The 25,435-nt window shown below is 57.2% G+C and overlaps 1 protein-coding gene across 1 annotated transcript in view; it reads right to left on the reverse strand.

The window, feature by feature from the left end:
• The window catches only part of LOC111154898 (calmodulin binding transcription activator 1), an 811,409-nt gene that overhangs the window by 60,203 nt on the left and 725,771 nt on the right, over positions 1–25,435 (reverse strand). Inside the window, exons 10-11 of the mRNA XM_022514846.1 lie at positions 22,325–22,451; positions 17,206–17,340 (exon numbers count right to left, since the gene is read on the reverse strand). Coding sequence (XP_022370554.1) covers positions 17,206–17,340; positions 22,325–22,451 — 262 coding nt within the window. The remainder of the gene's footprint in view (positions 1–17,205; positions 17,341–22,324; positions 22,452–25,435) is intronic.

The following is a 25,435-nucleotide window of genomic DNA, read 5'->3' on the forward strand; positions in this document are numbered from 1 at the left end:
GTCATCGCCATCATCATTGTTGCTGTCACCATCATCGTCATCATCATTGTTGTCATCGTCATCATCGTCATTGTCACAGTCATCACTTCATCATCGTCATCATCATCATCGTCATCCTCATGGTTGTCACCGTTATCGTCGTCGTCGTCAATATCATCGTTGTTGCTGTCATCATTGTCATTGTTATCATTATCGTCATTGTCACTGTCCCGTCATCATCGTTGTCGTTGTCGTTGTCACCGTCCTCATCATTGTTGTCGTCATCATTGCCGTCATCGCCACCGTCGTCGTCGTCACCACCACCATCATTCCCATCGTCATTGTCACCGTCATCAGGATGGCAGTCACCGAGCCCCAACTGCGCTTCTTACCCGCATCCGTTCTTCCCATGTTTACACCAAGCCTGGGATGTAGGTGCTGCTGTTACCGCAGCTCACACAGGAGGAAACTGAGGCCCAGCAGGCTTATGTAGCCTGTCCTGGACTATGCAGTAGTGAGGAGCAGAGCCCCCCGAGTCCCCATGCACTGGGGCTGGAGCTCTTAGCTGTTTTTTCAGCCTCACGGGGGCCAGAGAAGCGCAGCTACAGGGACGGTATGACCAGGTGGAACAAGGAAGCAAAGACAGACAATGGCAGCTTGGCTGCTGTCCCTCCCTCCCCCAAACTCCCTTCCTGAAGCCATGCCAGTCAACTCGATGGCCACCCTTCAGACATCCTCAAAGACGTCCTCAAAGAGTCAGGGTCGTGTCTGGCCTGTGGGCCCCCTAAGCCAGGCCAGTGGTGCCAGTCTGGGCCGGGGCTTTGTTTGAACCAGAAGCCTAAAATCCCTAGAAGGCAGAGCATCCAAGCAGTGAGTGCTCTCTGCTCAGCAGACAGAAGGGCCTGGGCACCCCTATTTTCCAGCTCTGGCACCCTAGGAAGGGTCTGTTCTCCAGGCTCATCTGTAAAACGGGGATGAACATAGTGGCCGCATCAACGTGCTCATTGTAAGGACTCAGGTGGGATGTTTGTGAAGGTCCCAGCCTGGTGCCCAAAAGCACTTGTTGCTTTGTCTTAGTCAAACAAGAGAGCAAGGTAACCGGTCCACACCTTGACCAAGATAGAAAACTCTAGCAGAAGCCCTGGTGTTGAGGGATGGACCCCTGTGAGGTCTCAGAGGGCATGTCTGGGGCCTTAGAAGAGCCCTCCGGCAGTGATGAAATCCCCCTCAGGCAAGACTTCCATGGGGAGAATAACTTCTTGGGGGCTGAACTGTGTCCCCCTCAAAATCACGTGTTGAGCCCTGACTCCCAGACGGTATTTGCAGACAGGGTCTTCCAAGAGGTAATGACATTTAAATGAAGCTGTTAGGGTAGCTCCCCACCCAACGTAAATTTCCTTACGAGGAAATTTAGACCTACAGAGAGACCCTGCGGACGGAAGCACGTACGGGAACAATCCTGCGGGGACACCGTGAGGGGGTCACCATCACCAAGCCCAGGAAAGAGCCCTCAGAAGAAACTAAACCTGGTCTCAGACTCCCAGCCTCCAGAAGTATGAGGAAATAAAATTCTGTGGTTTAAGACAGTCTGTGGTGCTTTGTTATGGTTGCCAGAACGAAGACAAGCTTTTTCTTCTACACATTTCCATACATCTTTTTGCCTGCCTAAGGGCTTCCAGACCCTCATGGGCAGAATTCATGGGTCTCTGCTATGGCCAAATCAGGGCCCCAACCCCCAGAATCCTTCTGGAAAGGAGCTTAGGAAGCCTGGGTGCCTAGGGTCTGGACCGCTGCTGGCTTCTCCGCGAGGCAGGAAAACCTAGCAAGCCTTCGAAAGAGGCCGCCGCGCACCCACTGTCCAATGGAGTCATGTTTGTGATTGGAGCTGTTTACCTGAAAGGTACACTCAGAATGCACTTATTGAAACTGCCATGGTGTGCTTTCTCACACAACAGACACCATCCTTTCTTAACATGCAAATCCGATTAAAGAGAAAAGTCCGTGTTCTCTTAGAGGCAACAATGGAGTCCAGAGACTCCAGTACAGAGAGTATTGATGGTGGAAACGGCTTGGAGATCCCCATCCTGATGGTTGCTGCCTCCCCAAACCTGACGCTCCCGCACCAGTAAAAACAAGAGCTAGAAAGTTCCCCGTTTAAGGAAGCAACCAGCTACCGCCTAGGAATAATAATTACCGAGGTCACGGTAGCTGCCACGTCACATTGTGTTCTGAGTTACCAAAGAAGAGAAAAAGCAGTCAAAAGGGAAGGCACAATCAGAGGCAAGTGCATTTTAAACGGCACCCACCTCAGGCACCTCAGGGAAGCAGAACGGATACGTTAGTTTTAGGTAGGGGCTAACGTGAGAAAAACAACAAAGGTGACCAGAGAAAAGAACAATGGGTCACGCACCTATGGGCTCCTCCACCCCCAGCTCGCCTCTCTTTGACACCCCGGGTCATGTTTCTGCTGTGAACCCTCGTGGTATGGCCACGACCCCACGCAGACTGGCAGCTCACTGGCTTCTATGGGACCCATGGGTTGGGTCAGCCCCGTGCATGGCCATGAGCCTGAGAGACACCATCCATCCCTTTCCAAAGAGAAATCCCCTGAGCGCCATCGCAAGACTGCAGCCCCGCCCAGCGGTCCTCCTGGCTTCAACTCACTTATAAGTCATGTGGGAGATAGAAGACAAACCACCCACTCACCCTCTTACTGGGTCTTCCACACAGGAAAGTTGGGGGAGGAATGATGTCTTTAAGTGCAGTCAGGCCCTGGAGTCAGACTTCCTGCTACACATGGGCTTTCTGCTGGGAGCTTCTTCTCTCTTGCTGCTTTTCAAGGGAGGAGCACTAAGACTCCTGATGAATGCATTAGCCACTACTAAGTGGCAGAGAACTGGGGGCTTTGAATGCCTCGGGCCCAGCCTGGTGTTGCTGTGTTTGCCATGGTTCTGGGTTGGCTCCCTAGCACCTCTGTGCAGTCCCTGCTCTGTGGGAGGAGTTGGCTTCCACAGCTCCCGGGTGACCCGGGCCAGGCCTTCCGCTGTCAAAACAAACATCCCTGAGCTTACAGAATTAGAGCCTTGAGTCTTAAGAATCACACCGAATTGTTAACATCCTAGAAGGTGGCTGAAGGCTGCATATGCGTCTTCCCTTTCTCTTCTGAGGTGAATTACTGAATGGGAATGCTCTTGCCAAGGTCCCCGTCCTGGCTCTGGGATCCCCATCTGTACCCAGCTGGTCACCATTTGCAAGGTCAGATCCATTCCCACCCGTGTCGGCAGAAGGAAGAGGAGCTCTGTGGGAAGAGTGGGAACTGGTTCTGGAGCTTCCTCCAGGCTCCCAGCCCCCAGCATCAGGGAGGGGGAGGGAGAGGGGGAGAGAGGACGGGAAGGAGGAGGCCGACAGCTCCAAATGGAGCTGCTCATAACCCTGTAGCAGCAAATGGAACCATCAGGAGAGCACTTTTGCGAGAGGAGAACATTGCTAGAGCCAGGGGTGCTGTCTGTGGGATGGAGATGGGACGCAGGTTCATTTACAGAGCATCACAGCCTGTAGCGCAGGTGAGTAATTTAAAGAGGTAATTGAAATAATATGTTAGAATAATGAGCTTCGCCATCAAAGGCTTCTGGAATTTCTTATTTAATTCCCCATTAGATCGACTGATCTGTAATCTACTTACTTTCGTGTCTCTGCCCAGGAGATGTTGAGCTTTGGACAACACTCTGCAAAAGAAAAGCCATTTTTCCTAAAAAAAAAAAAAATGTGTTCTTTGGCCCCAAAGAATTGCTGAAGCTGACCCGAGATCTGTGTGGAGGCAACACTGTTTAAACTCAACAGCAACAAAGACAACAGAAAACACACATTTCCTCTCCCAGCACGGACGCAGGTAGAAGTTGGTCTGGGGCGGTGAGGAGGCAGGGAGGCAGGTGAGGGCAGGTGGGAACAGAGAAGGAGGAGGTGCTGCTCTGCTCAGTAAAAAATTTAACCTCGCCCCAAAAGAGGTCTGGCCTCTATCCTTGCCTTTGGGGGTTGATCTCTAAGTCCTTAGAATGTTCTGCCTTATGGGAGTGTCTTTGTTTGCCTGGAGGCCTCCGGTGGCCGGCTGTCCAGCAATGCGATTTAAGGTAAGGGCTGGTCACAGAGGGTCTTTAAAGGGTGGGGTTGGCCACACGAAAAGGACCAACAACGTGATTTAGGGCGGGGCTTTTGGTCACACAGGATCAGCCAACTCTAGAGAGGTTGGGGAAGAATTGGCCGGGTGGACAAGGGCTCATGCTCACACAACGGAGCCCCAGTAAACGCTCTGGACGTGGGGGCTCCTGTGAGCTTCCTTGGTTGGTGATACTCCACCAGCACCGGCCCCCACTGATGTCGGGCAAACAGACACTGTCCATGACTCCACAGGGTAGCCTCCTGGTCTCTGTCCTCTACACATCTTCCCTTGGCTGGTCTTAATCTGTGTCTTTTTCACATAATAAACTCTGAGTATAATGGCTTTTGTGGGTTCTGTGAGTCCTTTCAGTGCATTACTGAACCTGAGCATGGTCTTAGGCACCCCAGAACTTGCAGTTCGTATCAGAAGTCAGGGGGTCTTATATGGACTGGCACCTCTGACCTCACAGTTGGTGGACTCCCTCAGATTCTTTCTACATATGAAGAGCACTGCCATGAACAAACATTAAAGTTTTCAGGATCAGCCCCTGTCAAACACATTCCCTTCCTGATGGGGGCACAGAGGGATACCCCTGGCTCTCGTGTGTTCCCATAAACCCTCAGGATCTGCCCCTATGGAGTTGTGTTGTCTGGTGTGTCTTGTGTCCTGGGCTGTGAGCTCCCTGGGGCAGGGGCCTGCACAGTTGACTTATAAAACCCTGGGTCCTGCAGAGCGCCTCTCGGGAGGCAATGGTACCTGGTCAGTTCGGGACACCTTCCTCAGCTTGCCTGACATCAGGGATGCTACAGCCTAAAGCTAAGGTTAGTCAGCAGTGAGGACGATGACCATAAAACACCACTGACTGTTCATCAGTCCACCCATCAGTCTATCCATCCATCCACCCATCCGCCCATCTGCCCATCCATCCATCCATCCATCCATCGGTCCATCCCTGGAAGAAACATTTATGGAGTACCCACTATGTTCTTAGTCTCTTGGGACATGATAATAATTAAGATAAAAGTCCTTGGCTTCAGGATTCAGCTGAATTCTCAACTTTGTCAATTTCATCCACATGCCTTAGCCCATTTCATGCAATGCCACTTCCATGCAAACATGTCACAGACTTCGCTCTCCTGCCATGTGTTTCTCTGAGCTCTGGAGCCAAAAGCCACTCGCTCACTATTGATTTTTTCACATGATGTCCCCAAAGCCCTTCAAACTCAGCCCAACTTGTGACTAGTCCTCTCCGGTGTGAATGACACAGAACTCCCATATTTAATCCACCTACAATTCATGTGATGTCACCTCCTAAATGTCTCTTGCTCTGCCCCTTCTCTCCAGAACCACCAAGTCCAGCATCATCCCCAGCCCAGAAGATTAACTGGTCTATCCTCACCCACTCTGACCCTCCTTCCGCCATTGTCCAAACAGCAGCCAAGGGCCCTTCTCGAAATACACACACTGGCCATGTCTCAAACCCTCAGTGTCTGCCTTCTTCGTGGGGACAAAGCCAGCTCTCCTTAGCCTGACCCACACAACCTTATCCTTGAGCACCCAGACTAGCCTTTCTTGTCTTATCCCCCTTCCCTCTCTACCTCAGCAGCCTTCCCATGCTCCCTTATACCCGTGAGGCTCCCTCCCACCGCAGAGCTTTCTGTGGATGCTGTTCCCTCTGCCTGGAATATTCTTGCCTTCCCTCTTCACGGAGCTAACTTCTCCTTCCTCAGATCTCAGCTCAAGGGTCATTTCTTCAAGAAATTCCTCCCAGACATCCTGAGGAGTCATTCCACAATTACAAGTGCCCCAAGCTCTTGGTTATGGGAAGGCTTGGAGGTCAGGTCTGATTTTTCCTCCACTAGATGGTCAGCTGGTTGAACATAGGCCCCTCCAAAAATGAACGTTTTGTTCATTTGTTTTGATTCTAGCACTTGGCCCAGTGCCTGGCACCAAATAGTGAATAAGCGATTACAAAGAATAATCGCAAATGGAGGAATTTACAAAGTGTGATGGGAAAACCAAGTAAAAAGAAGGTGTCCTGGGGCGCCTGGGTGGCTCAGTGGGTTAAAGCCTCTGCCTTCGGCTCAGGTCATGATCCCAGGGTCCTGGGATCGAGCTCCACATTGGGCTCTCTGCTCAGCAGGGAGTCTGCTTCCCCTTCTCTCTGCCTACCTGTGATCTCTGTCTGTCAAATAAATAAACAAAATCTTTAAAAAAAAAAAAAAAGAAGGTGTCCTGCACATGGGGAAAAAGGGACAAGGTGGGGAACTGGCTTTTAGAGAGGAGGGGGCTTAGAGTAGATGTTTCGATTAGAAGGGATGGTATCCCATGCTGGAGGGTGAGTTTATCCAGACCTTCCCAAGGAACAGATGACCACCCTCTTCCCCCCAACAAGTGCTCCCTCAGCCCCATGCCTCCCTCCCTAACAGATCTCACTACACTGGGTTATGTTTGCTGGTTTCTTGTCTGTCTCTCCCAGTGGACAGCACATCGCACAGTGCCTAGCGCACACTGAGCGCTCCGTCCATCCTTTCTGAATGCATCAGTGGCATATAGCGTGGATGGGAAGACAAATAAAGTGGCAGGAAACTGGCGATATGGGATAAGAAAAGCCTAAGATAGGACAGTGACAGACCTGGGAGGAGGAAGCCCTGTGGGGTTTGAAAGTCCTAATTTACATACTGCTTGGCTGAGCAGGGGAAGCATCCTAGGAAGAGAGGAGCAGGGAGAAGGGACGCTTCTACCTCTGGAGGCCAGGTCGGAAGCAGGGAGAAGAGGCCCACTGTGTGGGAGTCAAGAGTGAGCAGGTGGAATCAGACCATGAGTGTATGATTCTCTCTGCACCTCTGGCTTACTGCTGCGTCTGAGTGTCCTCATGTGGAGGACGGCGCACCTCGTAGGCTGCTGGGAAGTTTAGTGCCTCAATACACGTAAATGCTTCATGGATGGGGCCTGGCAGGTGTAACCCCTGGGGGGGCAGCTCTGTCCTAACATGCAGCTTTTGCAGAAAGAGACAGTCATGGCGGCTCGGAGGTCTACCAGTTCTCCCGTGTGTGTTAAGGCGGCTGGATGCAGCTTGATGTCATAGAAATGACACAGGTGGTCACCAGAGTGCTCCTGAGTGGGGTGAGGACTGCGGCAGGGTTCCCTGCTCACGCGGCCAGCACATCTGGGACTTGGGCAGGAGAAAGGACATCTGGGGCCCTCCCCCTCTGCTGATGTCAGAACCAGTCCTTCAACGTGAGGGTGGGTGCCAGGGGGCTGCTTTTTCTCTCATCAGTGCGAATCATAGGAAGGAGCATCAGCCCACTGGGCCAGGACACCTGAGCGGACATGGACCGAGGGAAGGAAACCACAGTCTGCCACACCACCATGGCTTCGAGCCAGCTCATTTCATCCTGGCCTCCAGAGCTCCGGCAGGTGCGGTGGTGCGAGGAGGGGAGCACGCTGAACCAGGAGTCAGGAGGGGCTTCTGCCCCGAATCAGGTTTGGGACCAGTCGCCGCCCTTCTCTGGGCCCACATTCCTGCCAGAAGGATGGGGAGGTTGGGCTAGGTGCTTACTGAGCTTCCTTCAAGTTCTAACTCCCGAAGATTCAAAGTTTGTTTCTGGCGTGTCAACGACTTCCGCTCTGCTGCAGGTGTTTGAGATGTCTCCTGTTATTCCTACTAAGCACGGAGCGTCTGACACACCTACCTGTCACTGTTTGTTCGCAAACAAAGGACTTCGGGTTCACAAGTGTAAAGCGCCTCGAGATCCTGCAGTGGAGGGAGCTGGTGTTCGGCTTGTCAGACTATTTTGTTCTTTTATTTTTCTTTTTTAAGATTTTATTTATTTGACAGACAGAGATCACAAGTAGGCGGAGAGGCAGGCAGAGAGAGAGGGGGAAGCAGGCTCCCTGCTGGGCAGAGAGCACAATGCGGGGCTCGATCCCAGGACCCTGATGAGATCATGACCTGAGCCTAAGGCAGAGGCTTTAACCCACTGAGCCACCCAGGCATCCCAGACTATTCTGAACAGCTTGTCACAGGCGGGGAGGAGGTCGCTGGGCTGCTCAGATAGATCAGAAACGTGTGTATTTTGGGGAGCTTTTAAAAGGAGACGCCTTGCTCCTGGCCCTGGGCAGAGGCTGTTTTGTCTGCTCTGTCCCATGTGGAACTGGACTGAAGGGGACTGTCTCCCCTCACCCAGCTCTGGGACCTCCGGGACTCACTTCCTCCGGGGGGCCAGACCAGCTCTGGCGCTGCTCCTGGCCTCTTCTCCTTCCTGATGACATTCTGAGTGTCAAAGTCTTAAGAACGTGGCTCCCCACGGCTGGTCAAACAGGTCAACGTCTCCATTCTTTTCCAGGGAGATAGATTCAGGGAGCCAGATCCTAGGAGAGGCTAAGGAAGCCAGCTGGCTTGACTGTCTGTATCCCTAGGCCTTCTGGTCTCTTTGGGGTCCAGCTTGGCCAAGAGGCCTTTTGTTGAAGTTATGGCGTCTGGAGCATGGCTGCCCCCATCCAAATGATGCGGTAGGATAATGGGGGTCCCATACATTCATTTGACGAGCTAGGGGTACAGTTGCCCAAGTGGGCCTGCCAGGAGGTCTTTGGGCCCATCTGCAGGATTCCCGCTTTCCTGCACCAGCCAGGGGTTTGGATGAGAGCCATCTCCACGGGGTCTGACATCCACATGCCCTTTGGCAGTAAGACACAGTCGGTTCCTGCCTTGGGGCTCACCCCCAGCCCCTGTACCCCAGCGGGGAGCAAGTGGGAGGGAGTTTGCCCCAGGGATTCGGAGCAGGTGCAGGATGTCTCCCCAGGCCCCGAGACAGGGAAGCTGCTTTCCTGGGGCCCACAAGTCTACGGGCCAACACCAGAAGGCAAGACAGGCAAAGTAGGACCTGTCCTTCCTCTTGCGGCACAGGAAGGGCGAAGTAGGGGAGACACAGCACATCCTGGGTCAGGTAGGAGTCAGAGAGGCTCCTCGGCCTTCCTGCCATGCCCTGGACTGGCTCTAAGCTCAGAGACAGTTTTGGCATCTTCTCATCCAGAGCTTTCTGCCATTTCTCTGTTTTTTTTTTTTTTCAATTCATGTTGCTCCCTCTTAGCTGAGGGTATCCCTCCATGGGGCTTCATCCGCCTGGAACGCTCTGCCCCATGTTTCACTTGGCAGGTGACACAGCTGCCCACATCCTTTTTCTTGACACCCTCTCTTCTCCTAGCCTCCCTGGGATCACGTCCTTCCATCTTCTTCCTGACTTGTTGGATGTGTCTCCCTGGGCTCTTGGCCAGCTCCTTTCTGTCTGACATCCAAATGTCTGGGGGAGCCCATGGTGGACCTGCCCCCTCCCCCCTCCTTTATCGACACTCTTCCATGGAGCGATGGCAGTTGGCTCATGACTTTAAATTCCATCTATGCCCTAACGACTCTTAAATTTTATCTCCACTCTGGCCTGTCTTTGACCTGCAGGCTTCCAGATGTACACTTTGTGACTCTAACAAGGCAGCGGAGTGCGACGGAACAGAAACCAAACTCCTCACTCCCCATCGCCCAAACCTTTTGCTTCTTTAAGCCCCTCCATCCCACAGAACGGTCCACTCTACCCCAGTTGTTCAAGCCCCAAGCCTAGGTACGACCCCTCATTCTCTCTCACCCTCCACGTTCAAATCATCCACAGAAGCCTTGACTCTGAACCCCCAACCGTGTCTCTTGGGACCCATTATTATGGGCCCCCAGGCTCCCATTGTCTCTTGCCTGCACTGTAGGAGCCTCAGATGGCTGGTGGTTTCAAAAACACAAAGCCGAGGGTGTGACTCACCAGCATAAAACCCTCCTGCAGCCCCCGTTGTCCTCAGGATAAAATTCCAGCTCCATGTCTTGGCTGATGGGCTGCTCTTGGCCTGGCTCCCACTGACCTCCCTGGACCGTTGTCATTCCCCTACACCTTCCCTTCCTCTGCCCAGCCGCAGGCGCCTCCTCAGCTCCTCTGACATGGCAGGCTTGCCCTCTCCCTGGGGACCTTGTTCTTGTTAGTCCCGCAGCCTGGAATGTTCTTCCCTCGCTCTTAGTGTGGCTGGCTCCCTTCCTGTCATATGGCCTTCCCAGAGAGGCCTCCTCGGAACCCCCAACCTGAAGTAGCTGCGCCGGACCCTTTACCAGGCCACCATTTTAAACACTCTGACGTTTTCCTTTGTGATTTGTTTGTTGTCGTTTCTCTCCCACTGGAATATAAGCTCCATGAGAATTAAGGTTCCCTGGAGCCTCAAGTGGTGTCTGGTGCACAGCAGATGAAGGACTGACGGCCCCTGGTAGAGGGAGGTGAGAGAAGAGGCCAGGAGATGGTTCGCACATGTGAGGTGATGCTGGGCTGCGTGAAGGTGGTGGACAGGAGATGCAGAGAAGCAAGAGAAATCGGGGGGGACAAAAGCATTAGGAGGGTTACAGGGCGTGGGGAGGGGTGACTCCTGGCTTCCTGGCGAGGGGAATGGTCTAGGAGATGGAGGGTTGCAGGGAGTAAACAAAAGAACGGTAGTGAGTAACATTTGGGAGGTGTTGACTTTGTCCAAGAGAAATCTGACAGCAGAGCTGTCTCAGGGGGCAGTTAGATGGATGGTTCTGGATCTGAGGCTCGGCTCGGAGGAGATATTGCACCTTTACCTTTGTGTACCATAGCGGGAGCCCTGGGTGGGGCCAAGCCCTCAGGGAGAAGAGAGTGGCCCAGAAGAGGGGGCCTATTCACGGCCATTCAACTTGCGGGCTCTCGGGACCTGTGACCCCATTGACTGCCCCATCCCCTTGTGAGGCCCTCCAGACCCCAGGCTCTGTGGCTTCACCCTCTCCCAGTCCCTGCAACTCCCCTGACTGCTTCTTCTCAGTCTCCACCACAGGCTCTTTCTGGAATGTTGGGTGAATGTATAGCCCGCTTTCTCCTGGGGCACTCTCTTCTCCCTCTGCCTCAGAATGTGACCTTATTGGGCAAAAAAGTTTTTGTAATTGATAATTACAGATGTAACTAGTTATAATGAGTTGCTCCTGGATTGCGCCGGCCCTATCCAATGACTGGTACCCTTACAAGAAGAGAAAATGGGGACACAGAGACACACAGAGACAAGGTGCTGCGTGATGACGGAGGCAGAGATTGGAGTCACGCTGCCACTAGCCAAGGAATGTCAGGGATGGTCAACCACCACCAGGGAATTCCCCTCTATCCCTTTCAGATGGAGCATGGCCCTGCTGATGCCTTGATTTTGGACATCCAGCCCCAAGAGCTGTGAGAGAATATATTTCTGTTTTAAGCCTCTGAGTCTATGGTCCTTGGTTCCAGTGGCCCCGGGACACTAATGCAACGGTCAAAGGTGAACTGGCTGAGCCTCCCACCTTGATGCTTCCGAGTGGGGAAGAGAGCCGGCAAGCCCATCCTATGAGAATACCCACATCTGCCCGAGCTCCCGGGCTCCCTCCACAGATTGTCCTTTGCTTCCTGCAGCCAGGAGGGAGACGCAGAGGCTGCCTCCTCGGCCTCTGCAGATGCTGGCCTTGCTCCTCCGTGCTGGTTCTCTGCAGGGCACCATTTGTCACTGCTGCAAGGAGGCGGGTGAGGCCCAGCTCCAAGGTGACCCATTCCCTGCCACACAGAGGAGCCCTTCACAGATCTATTTGCTGTGGCCCCAGCTGCAAACAGCAGATCACTTCTCCACGAGGCATCTGAGGACCAGGCCCCCGGGTTCTTGGTTAAGGAGGGCTAAGGACAGACACCCACCCCCAATCTGTAACGACGTAGACCCCACAAAGACCAATTACGGGAAGAGCGCCTGTGTTCGGAAGAAAGGCACTGGCCGGGCAGGCTGCAGCTCAGAGGCAGGGAAGTCCCTGCCCCTGAGCTTCAAGTCCCATGTGTAAGACCAGGTCAAACCAGGCTTTTCTTCTGCCCCCTTGTCTCGGGAGTGAGGTCCGGGGCACACAGAAGCAGGTTAGCTTGTGCATAGAAGTACCCATGAGATAACCCACTCCAGATGAACACCAGAAGACTCTGGGCAGCACCCACTTCTTCCTTACAGGGGGAACCCCTACGTCGGTGCTCCTGAAGCTTCTCTAAAGTCCTCCCAGAGGCAGGTGAGGCCAGGCCCGCAGGCACTGGCAATGGAGGGACTTCAAGTCACCTCTCCAAAGTCAAAGACAATTCCCTCCCGTTGTATGTCTTATCTTAAAAACTCTTGTGGATTTTATATTCAACTCCATAAAATCAACTTCTTTGTTTTTAGTAAAACAGTGACATTCTACATGATTTACAACTCAGTTGCTTGACTCTGTGTGTGTTCTCCCATGTGGACAGTTCAGCGTCCCGCCAAGGCTCAGAGGAGGGTACCTGGGAGGTGGGCTGTGGGTCTGCAGGAGGGAGGGAGGCAGGCGAGGAGCAGCTTGCACAGGCCATTCATCAGAACACCCTGGAGTGTCACGACGGGAGGGAAAAAAACACCCAGAGGCTTCTGGGGGCCAGTCTCACAGCTGGAGTGGCCTCTCCTGTTGCCACTGGGCTACCCCCACCATCTCTAGGTCAGTGTGTGGTCTCTGGCTCCGGTGGAATGAGGCTGTGCTATCACGGGAGAGGGTGGCAGGAGCACAGCCATAGTGCGGGGGGGCAGCCTGGAGGGCAGGCAGCTCGGAGGTGGGGGCTGAGCTGGGGACCACCCCAGCTATACATCTTCCGTCCGTTAGCATAGAGGGTTTGGTCAGTGTAGAAGATCAAACGGGGAGGCCAAATCTTGCCTTTCCTTCTCTCCGCTTCCTTAGTAGAGAGTTGCTCTCTCTACTCTTGATGTTTCCAGATGTTTAACCCCCTGGAGGCTGGCTTAACGCCCCCAGCGCCCCCAGCGCTGGTGAGTGCCCACCCTGCCCTGGGGCTTCCTATACAGGAAGCCGGCACCTAGCGGCTGAAGTCCGTTCCAGCCTCTGCTCCCCACTCTGCTGGAGATGACAAGGTCCCTTCCCTGCCCCCGGGGGTCAGCAGGAGGCCGCCCAGGTGGCCAGGGGTAAGCTGCTGCATCCGAGCCTCACTCGGATCCTGTTGCCCAGCCAGAGGCGCTGCTGCCTGAGAAGCTACTGAAAATAGTCTAAGTCTACGCAGCTTAGTGGGGATCCAAGAATGGGCTGGCGGGGGTGGGGCCGGGGGGAACCTGGGGCTTCTCTAGCTGGCCTTGGGAAGAATTAGATAGTGGCAAGAAAAAGAACTGTGTGCCCAGAAGTTCCACTCATCTTCTATTCCAGAGACAGGAGTCACTTAAAGGTGTCCCAGTGCCCTTGGTGAGATGGGAGCCCCACCCCCTCCACTCCGGGAGCCTGGAGCTGGAGCTGCAGTGTCAAATGGCCTGGGTGGATTCTCTTTGCAAAAAGGCACAGGGAGACCATCTACACAGCCAGCACATCCTCTCCCTGAGCAGCACAGCCTGGGCTGTGTGTGTCTGCAGGACCTACAGCAGGCAGAAGAGACATTTCCCAGAGTCCCTCCATGAACGTCTCCAGGGTAAACTCGGTCTGACTGCCTGTAGCCTGGAAGAGGTCCCACTGCCTTCCCTAATGCACAGCTGGCCTGCCCCAGACGCTCTGCAGTCAGGCCCTGGGAAATCTGTGCTGAATTTGCACCTTTGGGTTAAGAAATGGTGAAAATGGTAGTTCGAGTAGCCTGGCCAAAGCCAGCCCCGGCTCCATCCACCCCCTCAGCCCTTGCTGCGCCCTCTCCCTAGGATCCTCCTTCTCATCCCTCCTGGCTTAGCTGAAGCCTGCTCAGGCTTGATGTCTTAGGTCGGGGAAGCCTTCCTGCCCACCGGGCTGGACTGAGCTCCTCTGATGTACCTGGTGGGCACTCAGTCACTCCCGCGCACATTCACAGGACAAAGACGCATTGTGGCCTGCAACCTGCCAGCCCGCGCTAGGCAGCGGGGCTCCAGGCGGACAGGGCTGGGGGTGGGTGGGTGAGGGAGAAGCCACCTAGCTCTGGCGGAGGAGCTGCTGCTCTCAGGACTGGGAGGGCCGCGCTTCCCAAGGTCCGCCCTAGCTCTCTAAGTGCTGGAGGCAGCGCCCCCTTCCCCCCACACCCATCTCCTCCTTCGGTCTCCGCCTGGATGGCTACGCTCTCGGATGTGATTTGGGGGCCGAGGTCCAAGCGCTTCGCCGGAGAAGCTCGCCCTGCACCCGGCCCGTTGGCTCAGACAAAGGCTGCGCCGGGAACAAAGGCTGCACGACCGCGGCCGCGCGGGTTTGCGGCGCTCCACGCTCGTGCTTCCACGCGGCCTTCCGTCTGGCAAACATCCACTTTAAAAAATCAAATGAAGGCAGAATCTCTTCCCCAAACAGTCCTCCCCCTCCGGGAGGGCGGGGAGCGAACGGCGCCCCCACGGTCGGGAGCACGGCGGCGGGGGCGCAGGCAGGGCCGGCAGCTGGGCTGCGAGCGCGCGGCGCTCCCCGCGGCTCTCCGGTCGCGCAGGGCTGGGGAGAGGCGCGGCCCGCCGGGTGCGCGGTGCCCTGCCGCAGTCGGGTTGGGCGCGAGGCGCCCCTGCATTGCAGAGCGCGGGGTGCGGAGCGGGGCGCGGGCGGGCGTGCCTGCGTGCGCGCGTGTGCGTGCGCGCGTGTGTGCATGCGCGCCGCCCGGCCGCCGCGCCCCAGTTTGCTCGGCGCTGCAGTCCCTCGCCCCCTCCCCTTTGCACCCCCTCTCCTCCCCCTCACCGCCGCAGCACGCGCGTCCCCACATCCCAGCAGCTCCCAGGGCGAGTCTGCCCAGTAACTGTGGGGGCGGGAGGGGAGAGAGGAGCTGGAAGGAAGGCTGCCGCCGGCCTGCTCCCTGCAGCGCCCTCCCCCACGCGAAGTTCACTGCCAAGCCACAGGGCTGGCCAGAGGCCGGTGGACCCCCTACCCTCGGGGCTGTCCCAGCTGTCCCTTTGGCATGAGGCAGATTCTGCACTGGCGCTGCGGCTGCAGTTCGGGCTCCCCCCTCCCCCCAAGGTTATTATTTATCCGGCGGGTGAAATCCTGGGAAACTTTTCCTGCCGTGAATAAGGCACTTGTATTCGTTTAGGGGAAGGGAGGGTCTCACGGTTCCTCTGCTCTGGCCACTTTCCCCTCCCATTACTTGAAAGGATACCTGTCCAAGACCAGAGGGAGAGGGATTCATGAGGTCTGTGGGGGCCCTGGTCTGTTCCCTGTCCGGGGTGGGCCTCTCCTGTCTTTTCCCCAACCTGTCATCTCTCCTGTGTATTTTGCCAGGGGCTGGAGGACGCTTATTTCAACTGGAGGCTCTTGGAGGTCTGAGCTCCTAGTCCTCTGGGGAAGGGTCTGGTGGGGATCAGGCGTCTGGCGCGGTACAGGCTCATTGCTTCAGGGACCTGGTATGGCCGAGGACTGAGACGTGTGTTTGTAATGAAGCAGAGGTGTTTTCCTTTCCCCATGGTCTCTGTCCCAGCATCCACCCCTGCTAGTAACCTCAGGGTGCAGCTTGCTCCCTGGGCTTCCACGAGGGGCTGGCTGGTATTTCCTGGGCTCCAAGGTACTGCCTGGCTGAGTCTTGGCTCTCGGAAGGGCTCCATCTCCCAGGCAGGTCCTACATGGGTCCTCACCCCGGGGGAGGTAACCTGGTCACTCAGGAAGAGCTGGGATTCTGCAGAGTACCCTGTCCCATTTCCCATTGGTTCTGCAAAACCCAAACCGGATTTCCTGAGCAGGAGCCCCGGTCACCCCGCCCTTCTCTGTTGCAGTCGTGCAGGCCGTCATCCCAGCTCGGTGGCTCCAGGCTTGCCCAGGGTGGCTGCCAAGGCCAGCCCGGGGCTCCCATGCTGCTACTGCCAGGGTGCTGATGTCTGCTGACCCAAAGCCACCTCTGGGAACAGCCTGGAGGCTTTCGGTGGCCAGGGTGGCCGCCAGGAACCCTGTCGCTGCTGGAGCGGGGCAGGGATGAGGCTGAGGTTTGCACAGGGGGTGGCTCAGGAAAGCTGCCCAGGGCATGTGCCCACGCCCAGAAAATCCTCCAGCCGCCAGCAGCCAGGGGGACGTCTGGGAGTCGACAAGGCCAAGGGCTGCTGTGTGCAGAGGGGAGAGGTGCTTAAGGAAGTGATCCCTACAGAGGGCCCCGGGGCAGCTGGGGCAAAGCCCACACCTCGGGCTGATGAGGTCTCTGGCAAGTACCCCACAGACTGCTGCTCCTCCGGGCTGCCCTGAAACTGACGTGTGTGCAGCCATTGCTCCCGCTCTGGCCCGGGGCCAGCTAGCAGACTACAGCTCGGCTCCCCAGGCCCGCTCTGGGACTTCTGCTAGGCATGCTCAGAGCTGGGCGGCCTCCCCCGCCTGGCTTGGGCAGCTTTTCTCTGCAGAGCCTCCAGTGCCAACCTTCACTCATGTTCAAGGCCAGTGGCTCTCAGAGAGCCATCCTGGGACAGCAGGTCCTGTCTCTTCCGTCTGAGCCTATTGGGGCTCCCTGGCCCTCCACCGTCAGCCATGATGATGATCCCGGACTTGGTTCAGATGCTCTATGGGGCAGAGGCTAAGGTAGAAACAGCCTGGAAGCCGGGGGTGACAGGTGTTGGAGGGCTTCTGCGAGGTTTGGTCTGTTACCCCCAGGAGGCAAAAGCACTTAATACAACCCCCCTCCCCCACCCCCATCAAGGACTTGGAACATGTAAGGAGCCGAGCCTGAGCCACCTCCCCTGGACTGCCCACTCTGCTTTCATCACTAAGAGGCTCAGGACTTGGGGATGGCCTCCAGGGGCTCTCTCTGCGAGGACACCCTAGAAATTGGCTTGGGGGCAGGAGAACCCACGCAGACCCAGCTTCTCAGGCCCTGTCCAGAGAGGAACGTCTGAGCAACTTGGGGGTTTATCTGCCACTCAGATCCCCTGGGAGGCCCAAGCTCATCTAATTCCTTCTGTGGCAGAGAGACCTAGATTAGGGAGAGCAGCCCAGCTGGTCCGTCTGTGGTAGAGACTTTTGCCCCAAGTGGACCTTAGGGAACCTGAATGCTTCTTTCTTTTTCACACCCTGCACACAGGGTCCCCACGGGTCCCTTTTCCTCAGCACCCGGCAACCCGAGCGCCGTTCTTACCGTCCAGTGACAACCAGTCATGCTGGGAGGAGGGGAGTGTGGGCAGGGCCCGAGCTTTGTACTCAAACACCACTGAGTTGGAGATGATCTGGTTGTTGAAGGCAACTTGTAGGGTCACAAGACCAGTGTCATGGGCTGCAAGAAAAGGAAAGAGAGGTCAGGGTCGGGTCGGGGGTGGGCACCGTTCCGTCTGTTGTACCACACAGGAACCTGGAGGGCCCCTTCCTCACTCGCCCTTCCCTGGGTGACCCCAGCTTCTGCCTGCTCCTTCCTCGAGGCCCAGATGTAGTGCTTCTCCTTCCAGGAAACTTCTCTGGACGCCAGACTCAGGCAGGCGCCCCGTGATCACTCCCAAACCCCGTATTGTAATCGCCTCCGCTCCCTGGTGAGGACAGGTAGGAAGTCAGTGCGGATTTGCTGAATGAACGCGTGAATGAATGGGCCCCAACCCCGCCCATGGCTGCCTGGCTTCTCCCGCACCCCATCCCTCCTAGACGGCGTCCAGAAACAGCATTTGCTGCGGAGTCTTGGTGCTTACTTCTGTTTCATCCTCTCCTGCAAGCTTGTCCTGCTGCGCTCAGCATGGCCTCCCATGCATTTTCAGAAGTTCCCCTGCCTTCCCGACCAGGGCAAGAGCCTCCGCCGTGCCTGTTACTCTGGGCCCACGGGGGCCGATCCGGGGGTGCTCGCACGAAGCTTAGGGCTCCCTCCCATGCCAAGCCTGTGGCCTTTCGGAAGGCAGGCCACTGTGGGTCTCATTAACCCTTCTGTCCCCAACATAGGGCTCAATGAAGACTGCATGGCTTGAATAAACAGCTGGGACAGTCTTGCTATCGGCAAGAAGAGAACCCGCCCCTGGAGGAAACCTGCTTCGGTTCTGGGGTAAAAGGGGCTGCACAGCTACTGTTGAAATCTTGGGGGCAGTGGCCCACAGAGATGGCCCCTGGGGCCAGTATGGGCGTGCAGCCTGCTCACCCCACCAGGCCTCGTCCTCTGGTAGATGTCAGGGCTCTGTGCTCTCTGCCCTGCTTTTTTGGAACACCAGATACCGGTGCCCGGGGCCTCCCCAGGACAGATTTCCAGGGAGGACGCACACAGCGATCATGTTACTGCTTGGGCACTTGGTTTGCAGTTTACAGACTTGAGAAAGCCGTCCAAGTCAGCTGCTCCCCGGGGAGGCGTAGAGCTCCGGCTTCCCTCTGAGTCAGACCTTGCTTCCCATGGGAAAGCCAGCTCATTGAGCTGTGGCCTCTGTTCACCCCAGGTAGATGTGTGATGCCACTGTCCCCAGAGCAGGTCTTCAGGATGTCATTGCCCCAGGGGGACCAGTGGGTTTTCCCCTCCACTTTCTACCCCGGTGTGGTCTCTTAGCTCCAGACCAGAAGCTGAACTAGCTGGTTCCACGGTGGGCTGGGGGGAGGGGGTCCTGTAGGACGTACTGCAGTGCCTCTCTGGGCAGGGGTTCCCGGCCAAGTCCAGATCCTCCGGCGGCCCTGACAGCGTCCCCAGGCAGCAGGCAGACTTCCAAGTTCATGGTCACTCATCCTCCCTGGAGCTTTGCCTTGTTTACCAACAGGAGAAAACGCAGCCTGCCACACCCCAGCTGAGCCTGCTCAGCTCTGCGCCTAGGTGGGGAGTTCCTCAACCCCTGTTCTTCTCCACACCTCCCGGCATCTCCTGGCACTTGTACCACCTGTGATGCTGGAATGTGGACGATCGAAAGCATCCCATCCTTCCACAGGGATACAGAACGGAGAGGAGAGGACCTATCCTCGTCTCTGGGTCCCAGACCAGCAGCTGGGTGCAGGCAGGCCATTGCGCAGGGCTCGTCCTCGGCTCGCTCCCTCCCCTCATTCAGAGCGTCAGCGGGTGCTGGCCCCTCCACTTGTCTCCATCCCCCCTGCCACCGCTCTGAGCCAAGCTGCCGGCCTTTCTCACCTCGAGTCCTGCTGCGGGCAACCTCAGCCATCCGGAGACCCACCTGTTCCTGCCAGGATGGTGCCGGGGGGTGGGGGGGCTACGTCCCAAAGCCCCCACCTGAAACTGGTGGGAATGCGTTGCCCAGGGAGCACCCCTCCCGAAGTCAGGAAAGATCACCCCTCTGCCCGCTTCCTACGGTTTCCGTGTTTCTGTTCTTCCTCCCAGCAATCTGTTCTCCCACGCACCCGGAATTATCTTTTAGAGACATGATTTAGATCGCATCACTTCCCTACTTAAAACTAATGGCTTCCCATTGCAAGTGAAACCAAATCAGACTCCTTCCCATGACTCAGAAGGATGGACAGGGGTTGGTCCCTACCATCTTCTCCAGCCCTGCAGTGTTCGGCTCCCCCACAACCTGTTCCACTCTCCCTCCGACTTGCTTGGCGATTTGTCTCCTTGTTTCTTTCTGTCTCTTGCAGTCAAGTGTAAGCTTCGCGAGAGCTGGGCGCAGGTCTGTCTTAGTCGCCTCTTCGTGCCCAGGGCCAAGGTCAGTGCCTGGCACGGTACAGCCCCTCAACCGTTTGTTGAATGAATTGCTTCAAAACGCAGTGCATTTGCCTACCTCAAGTTGAATTCTACCCCTTGTCTTTGGGGACCTCCCAGGAACCCAGAGTAGGGCTTTCCTGCCAGCCAAGTCTTCTGGTTGATGGCTTCTCCTGTCTCCTCCTGAGCCCAGGGGCGCCTTTCCTGAAGTCCCAGGTCTTCTGTCATCACGCCCCTCCCCCTGAGCTCAGTGCCCTGACTTGGTTGTCTCTCTCCTGAGCTTGGAGCACTACCAAGATCTTGTAGGGGGCAGACTCCACGCTCCATGGGTCTGTGGCCCGTGGTGGTAGGGGACCGTGTCCCTGGTCAGGGTCTGGTCTCTTCATCACGGTGCCGGGCTAGTGAGTGGTGGCCATGTGTGCCCCCTGTGTCCCCTCCTCCCGTTCATTCCCTGCTCCTGAGGTGTCTTGTCTTGTGCTCCCCGGCCTCTGGGCCCTTCTCTCTGGCAAGGCCAGTTTGGCTCTGGATTCAGGTGTTCCTTCCCCAAGATCAGCTCATTCTCCTGAGCCCTCGGAAGGCTCAGGGAGGGGCCCTCACAGCCAGTCTACCCCTGCCCCCTCCTGCCAAGGCAGTGGTTTGTTTGCATGATTGATTCCTCCCTGGGCCGATTGCTCCTCGGGTTCAGAGTTGGGCTGAGGGGCTGGGTCTTCAGCCTTACTCCATCCTAGATGCCTAGCAGGGCCTGGTAAACGATCTGATGAATGAAGGAATGCGCGCCTACACTCAGCACTGTCTTACAGAGTGACATACTTTAGTTTGGGCCTGAAAGCAGAGCTGTCCCAAGGGGACCCCCTCTTTGTGGTTAGTTGCAGAACAAAAGGGTGCTCGAGCCATGGGGCCCCGGGTCTCTGTGTCCGTCTGAGCCTGTGGCTTCTCATCTCTGAGTCCAAGACGTGCTCTGTTAGAGGAGCTGAACCCCTGGGAGACATGCTCTCCTAGGCAGACTCTGTTGCCAGGGTCTGGGACCCAGGAAGGCTCTGGGACCAGCACAGCGGCCTGCCGAGAGACCCAACAGCGCTGAGCCCCTCTCTTCTTTGACACAGAAAGACCTGTGTCACGGAGCGCCTTCCTGAACTGAGCCCGGGAACCCAGCGCTACATGGACCTTCCTCCCCCTCTGCTCTCACCCATCTGACAGCTGGCTTTTCAGATGTCGAAATGGAGGCCCTGAGGGGTCAAGTACGGGCCTAGAGTCACCAGATGGTAAGTGGCTATCTGGGGTGTGCTGTGATGCGACAGGTCCCGGCTTGGGATGTTGTCCAGAGGGCATGCAAAGGCCAGTCTTTTTGTGGAAGGGTCAGGTAACCTAGGACAGGCAAGGTCTGGGACCTCTGCCAGGCAAGACCCAGGTACCGGAAGTGGTTTCTATTTATAGAGCAGGCGAGTCCTGCTCCCGCAGCAGGTGGTGAGCTGACGGCATGATAACAGGCTGCCCTCTCCCCCTGCCCCCTGGAACAGAGGTGGTGGGGAGTGGCGGTGGCACTGGCCACGCAGCCTGGAGCTGTGCTAGGCTGACCCGCGCTGGCCTGCTGAGGGCTGTGCTCCAGGCCAAGCCGGGCTGCCGGGAGCAAAGGGGGCTAAGTGCGTCCTCTGGAGCTGGCCAGGCAGTGGTGGGGGCAGGGCCAGGAAGGGGAGGCCACCCTGGGCATCATCCATGCCTCTCTGCAATGTTTGTGGTGAGGGAGGTGCCAAGTTCACGTGGGGGCTAAACCTGGGAACCCAGTTCTAGAGCATTCTGCCCCAGCAGGCTGCACAGGGAGAGGAGCAAAAATGAAGGAAGAACGTTCCATGTGAATCCAGGAGCCCCAGGCTGGAGGGGATGGTGTGGATGGAGGCAGAGAGCTGGGGTGGCCCAAGATTCCTGTCCCCACTTGTCTTTGCAAACCCTCAGCCTCCACAGGGAGCACTGGCTCCTTTTGTAGATGCCTGGCTTCAGATAACACGGGGTAGGGCTTACTCTCCGTTCATTCTCCGGGCGAGCTGGACAGGCCATCCCTGGAGCTACTGTCAGCCCAAGGACACATTACCCACCATGGGCACTGGAACACCAGAACTCTGGAAACAGATTCCTTCACAAATACTGATCTCCTTGTGAGGTGCCCTGGCGGACACATGGTGACCGAGAAAGACATGGGTCCCGACTGCATGGGGCTGGCAGGCCAGAGGTCAAGGAGTTGAGCAGATGGGAATGTGTGTCTAGCTAAGCAGATGATGATGAGGGAGGGAGGTGAAGGTCAGAGTCACAGGACAGCAGAGGGCTCTTACCCCTGAAACTGGAAGCAAATTACATGATGTGCCCTTTTTGGGGTGCGGGTGCATGGCTCCACATTCTCAAGGGAGTTAGCACCCATTATTCTCAGTTTGACCCTCCGTCCCACTGCCACCAGGTCTCCATCCCTCTCTGCACTGCTCAGTGCTCTGTGAGCCTCAACTGATGATGTTATACTAGTTGTTCGGGGACCCCTCCATCCCAGCGGGGGACCCTGAGCCTCAAAGTACTGACGTGACTTGTCCCAGGTGGCGCCCAGGCTGAGCCTTGGTGCAGCACTCCTGGGGGCCCCCCTGAACCCGTGGCGGGTGGCTGGTCCCCTCACCTGGGCAGTAGCAGCGCAGAACCCCGGGCTGAATCAAGGACGCAGGCACTGAGATCTGGTCGAACAGACAGCTGTAATTATTGCTGGCTTCTTGCCACGGGCCTGTGATGAGAACCTTCACTCCTCCCTGGAGGGGACAGAGAGGAACGTCAGCCACAGCGGGAGGGGGGGACGGGAACTCGGGCCTTGCAGGCTGCCCCCGCCCCACGTGCTGGGTGAACGTGCACACTCCTGGACTCCAGAAAGCCCCGGGTTTCCAGAACCGCTCTCCCAGGATGGCGGCAGGAAGACCAAGCCTCTGTGGGCGGCAGGGGGACACCACACGTCCCTTGCCTTCCTCAGCTAGCATCCTGCACCGCAACCAGCGGTTTTGGTCCCTGACCCTCTCTATGCAACTTTCAGTTCTACGCAGAAGGCAGCACGGGGTTGTTCAAACCTTTTCAGTTTGCTACGGGCCAGGCAGGAGCCCTGGAGGGAAGGGGTGGGGAGGGAGGGAGCTTCTTCTGTCATTTACTTGCGCGCAGGTTTTGGGGACTCCGAGTTTTGAAAATAGGCCTGAGCATGTTAGTGTCACCCCAGGAACAGGGAGTTCTGGTGGGGATAGGGAGAGCTGCAGGACCCCCACTGGGGAGAGCAGCAATCGTGGGAAAGGGGGGCGCAGACGAGAACGGCTGCAGAAACAAAAATGGGGGGGAGGGCTCAGAGTTGGAGGGGGTTGAGCGGGACAGGGGTTTAGAGCTGGGGCCTGGGGATGCTGGCCCCTCTGGCTCTCCTTGGATGGCCCACGCCAGGCCCCAGCCACCTTTCCCAGCAGGGGGCCCGAGACTCTCAGGACAGGGTGGAGAGCGCCACCTAGTGTCCAGGCTGCAGAAAACTGAGCCGCGTACCTGCTGGAGACTGGGGGTGCGGAACAAGGGGTGAGGGGTTCAGGCCCCCTTTTCCCCACCTCTCCAGAACAGAGAAGCCAGACCCCAGCTGTCCCACTCCTGGCCCCCTCCAGAGACTCTCTCCTGCCCAGTCACCAGTTCTTGCGTGGACCCTCCTTGGCACTGGCCCACCCCTACCATGGAGGGACCCCCAGCCTCAACACAAGGCTAACCCCCGGGCTGCCCACAATGCTCCTGGAACCCAGACCTGGACCAGAGCTGGCCTTGGGCATCAAGAGCAGGAGGGGGTGTTTCCAGGGATGAGGGGAGGGGGGCTTTCCCACAGCCCAGCGCAGGAGGGACCTTTCCTGACTGACAGGCGTTCCACCTGGGCTCTTGGATGGGATGGGATGGTTTTGGAGAAGCCACCTCACTGCTAGGGGGACAGCAGAGATAGCTCAGGCCCAGAGGCCGAAAGCGAGAGGCCTGCTTCTGTCCCTCGGTAGCTGTGTGTCCTCAGCCAAGTGGCCCAACCTCTCTGATGGCCCTTCCGGCCTTAACATTCCTTGGGGCTGATACATGGTTCCTTCGGGAGATCTGAACTGTGGCAGGACTGGGGCCCACGGGCTGGGGGCTGGGCGCCAGCTCAGAGGCGTGCGCCGGGGGCACAGGTGGAACCACAGGCCAGCTCAGGGCACGACCTTCCCTGGATCCTGGGAAGCGGAAGAGCAGCAGCTTCAAAAAGCCACAGAAGGTTACCGTGTGAGAAGGAAGGAAACAAAGAACAACCCAGACGGGGAGATGCTGGTGTGAAGCTGGGGCGGCCTGAGGAACAAAGAACTGGAGAACAGCAGGGCCCTCTCCATGGAAACCGCTGCAGGATGCGCTCAGCACCCGGAGGTTCGGGGGACCGTTCCCCTGGCAACGAGGGCCTGGCTGCTGTCAGTCCAGCGGTGACGGTGACGCAGGCCCCTGATGCTCTAACTGCAGCTTCCCCCGCCTGCTGCCGCCAACTGTCCGTGGAGGCAGATGACGCAGAGGTTTTGGGGGAGGGGAGGGGGCGGCAGACGCCATCTGAGGTCTGTGCCCTGGGAGCCCTGAGGTAAAGAACCCAGATTTCTGAGGCGCCCAGGGCAGATCCCGGGGCACGGGCATGCGTGTGTGCACATATTGGGGGCCTGCTGCAGCTGCGGTGAAGAGGGGGAGAGAGCATCAGGGAGGTGGGAGGGAGGACACTCCCCGAAGAGACAGCAAGGTGACCCGGCCTTCGCTTTCCCGCGGAGGGGATTTTAGGGCCCGGATCGCTTAGCTCGAGAAGCGTCCCCGGGCCTGGGTGACTTGCTACGGGTGCTGCTGTGTATCGTGCTCGGCAGAGCGTGGCTAGAACTGAGCTCTTGGCACCATTGGCAAGGAGGGCAAGAGGCAAACGTGCCAGCCAGGGGGCTGTGAGGGGGCGGGAAGTGTCTCTGGATGGGGAACCCAGGAGGGGATGGCCCTTGCTGCTGGACAGGGCCCAGTGGCCAGGGGCCAGGGAGGAGGAAGTGGCTGGTCAGAGCCCATGGGGCCTCTGCAGAGGCCTCACCGTGTGGCCATCGGGCTCCAAAGGGACCAGCTGGGTGGCATCTGTGCATTTCCCAAATCAAATTGAATTTGAGTTGCTTTTGTTTCCTGGAAGCATCAAGGGCTTCTGGAAAACCAGGGCTGGACGCTCCCTCTCGGAGGAGCCCAGACCCACATTCTTTCCCGCTCCCGTGCTGCCCTCGCGTGGCAGGCTGCTGAACTGACTTTCCCTGAGGTACAGTTTGGGGACCTGCCGGTACTGGGGTACAGAACAGGGGACCAGGTCGGCTAATAGCCCCTCGCCAGTGCCCCCAAGCCCATGAAGGCTAGATGGTGGGCCTGGACCCCTGCCGGGGGCCCAGTGTGCACAGCCCAAGGCTGGGGAAAGACGGCTCCTCTCCTGGGCCTCCAGTTCCCACAGGTCTCAGGCTCTGGGGCGCCTCCAAGGGTCCTGAGAACCAAACCTCCCAGGCCTAGGCCATGCCTCTCAGCCATTTGCAGGAAACTGAGGCCCAGGGAGCCATGTCTCCCAGCTGACCTCTCGCTAGGCCCCCTCCCTGTTCCTTTGAGTTGCTTTCTTAGCCCTGGGTGGGGGGCAGGCGGCTGGGCTGAGCTGACCTGTCACTTGGGGTGGAGGGTGACACACGGTGGGTGCTACACCATGGGTAGGCCTGGTCAGAATCTT

The sequence above is a fragment of the Enhydra lutris genome, unplaced genomic scaffold (genome assembly GCF_002288905.1).
Source record: "Enhydra lutris kenyoni isolate GAN:26980312 unplaced genomic scaffold, ASM228890v2 scaffoldscaffold38, whole genome shotgun sequence".
NCBI lineage: Eukaryota > Metazoa > Chordata > Mammalia > Carnivora > Mustelidae > Enhydra > Enhydra lutris.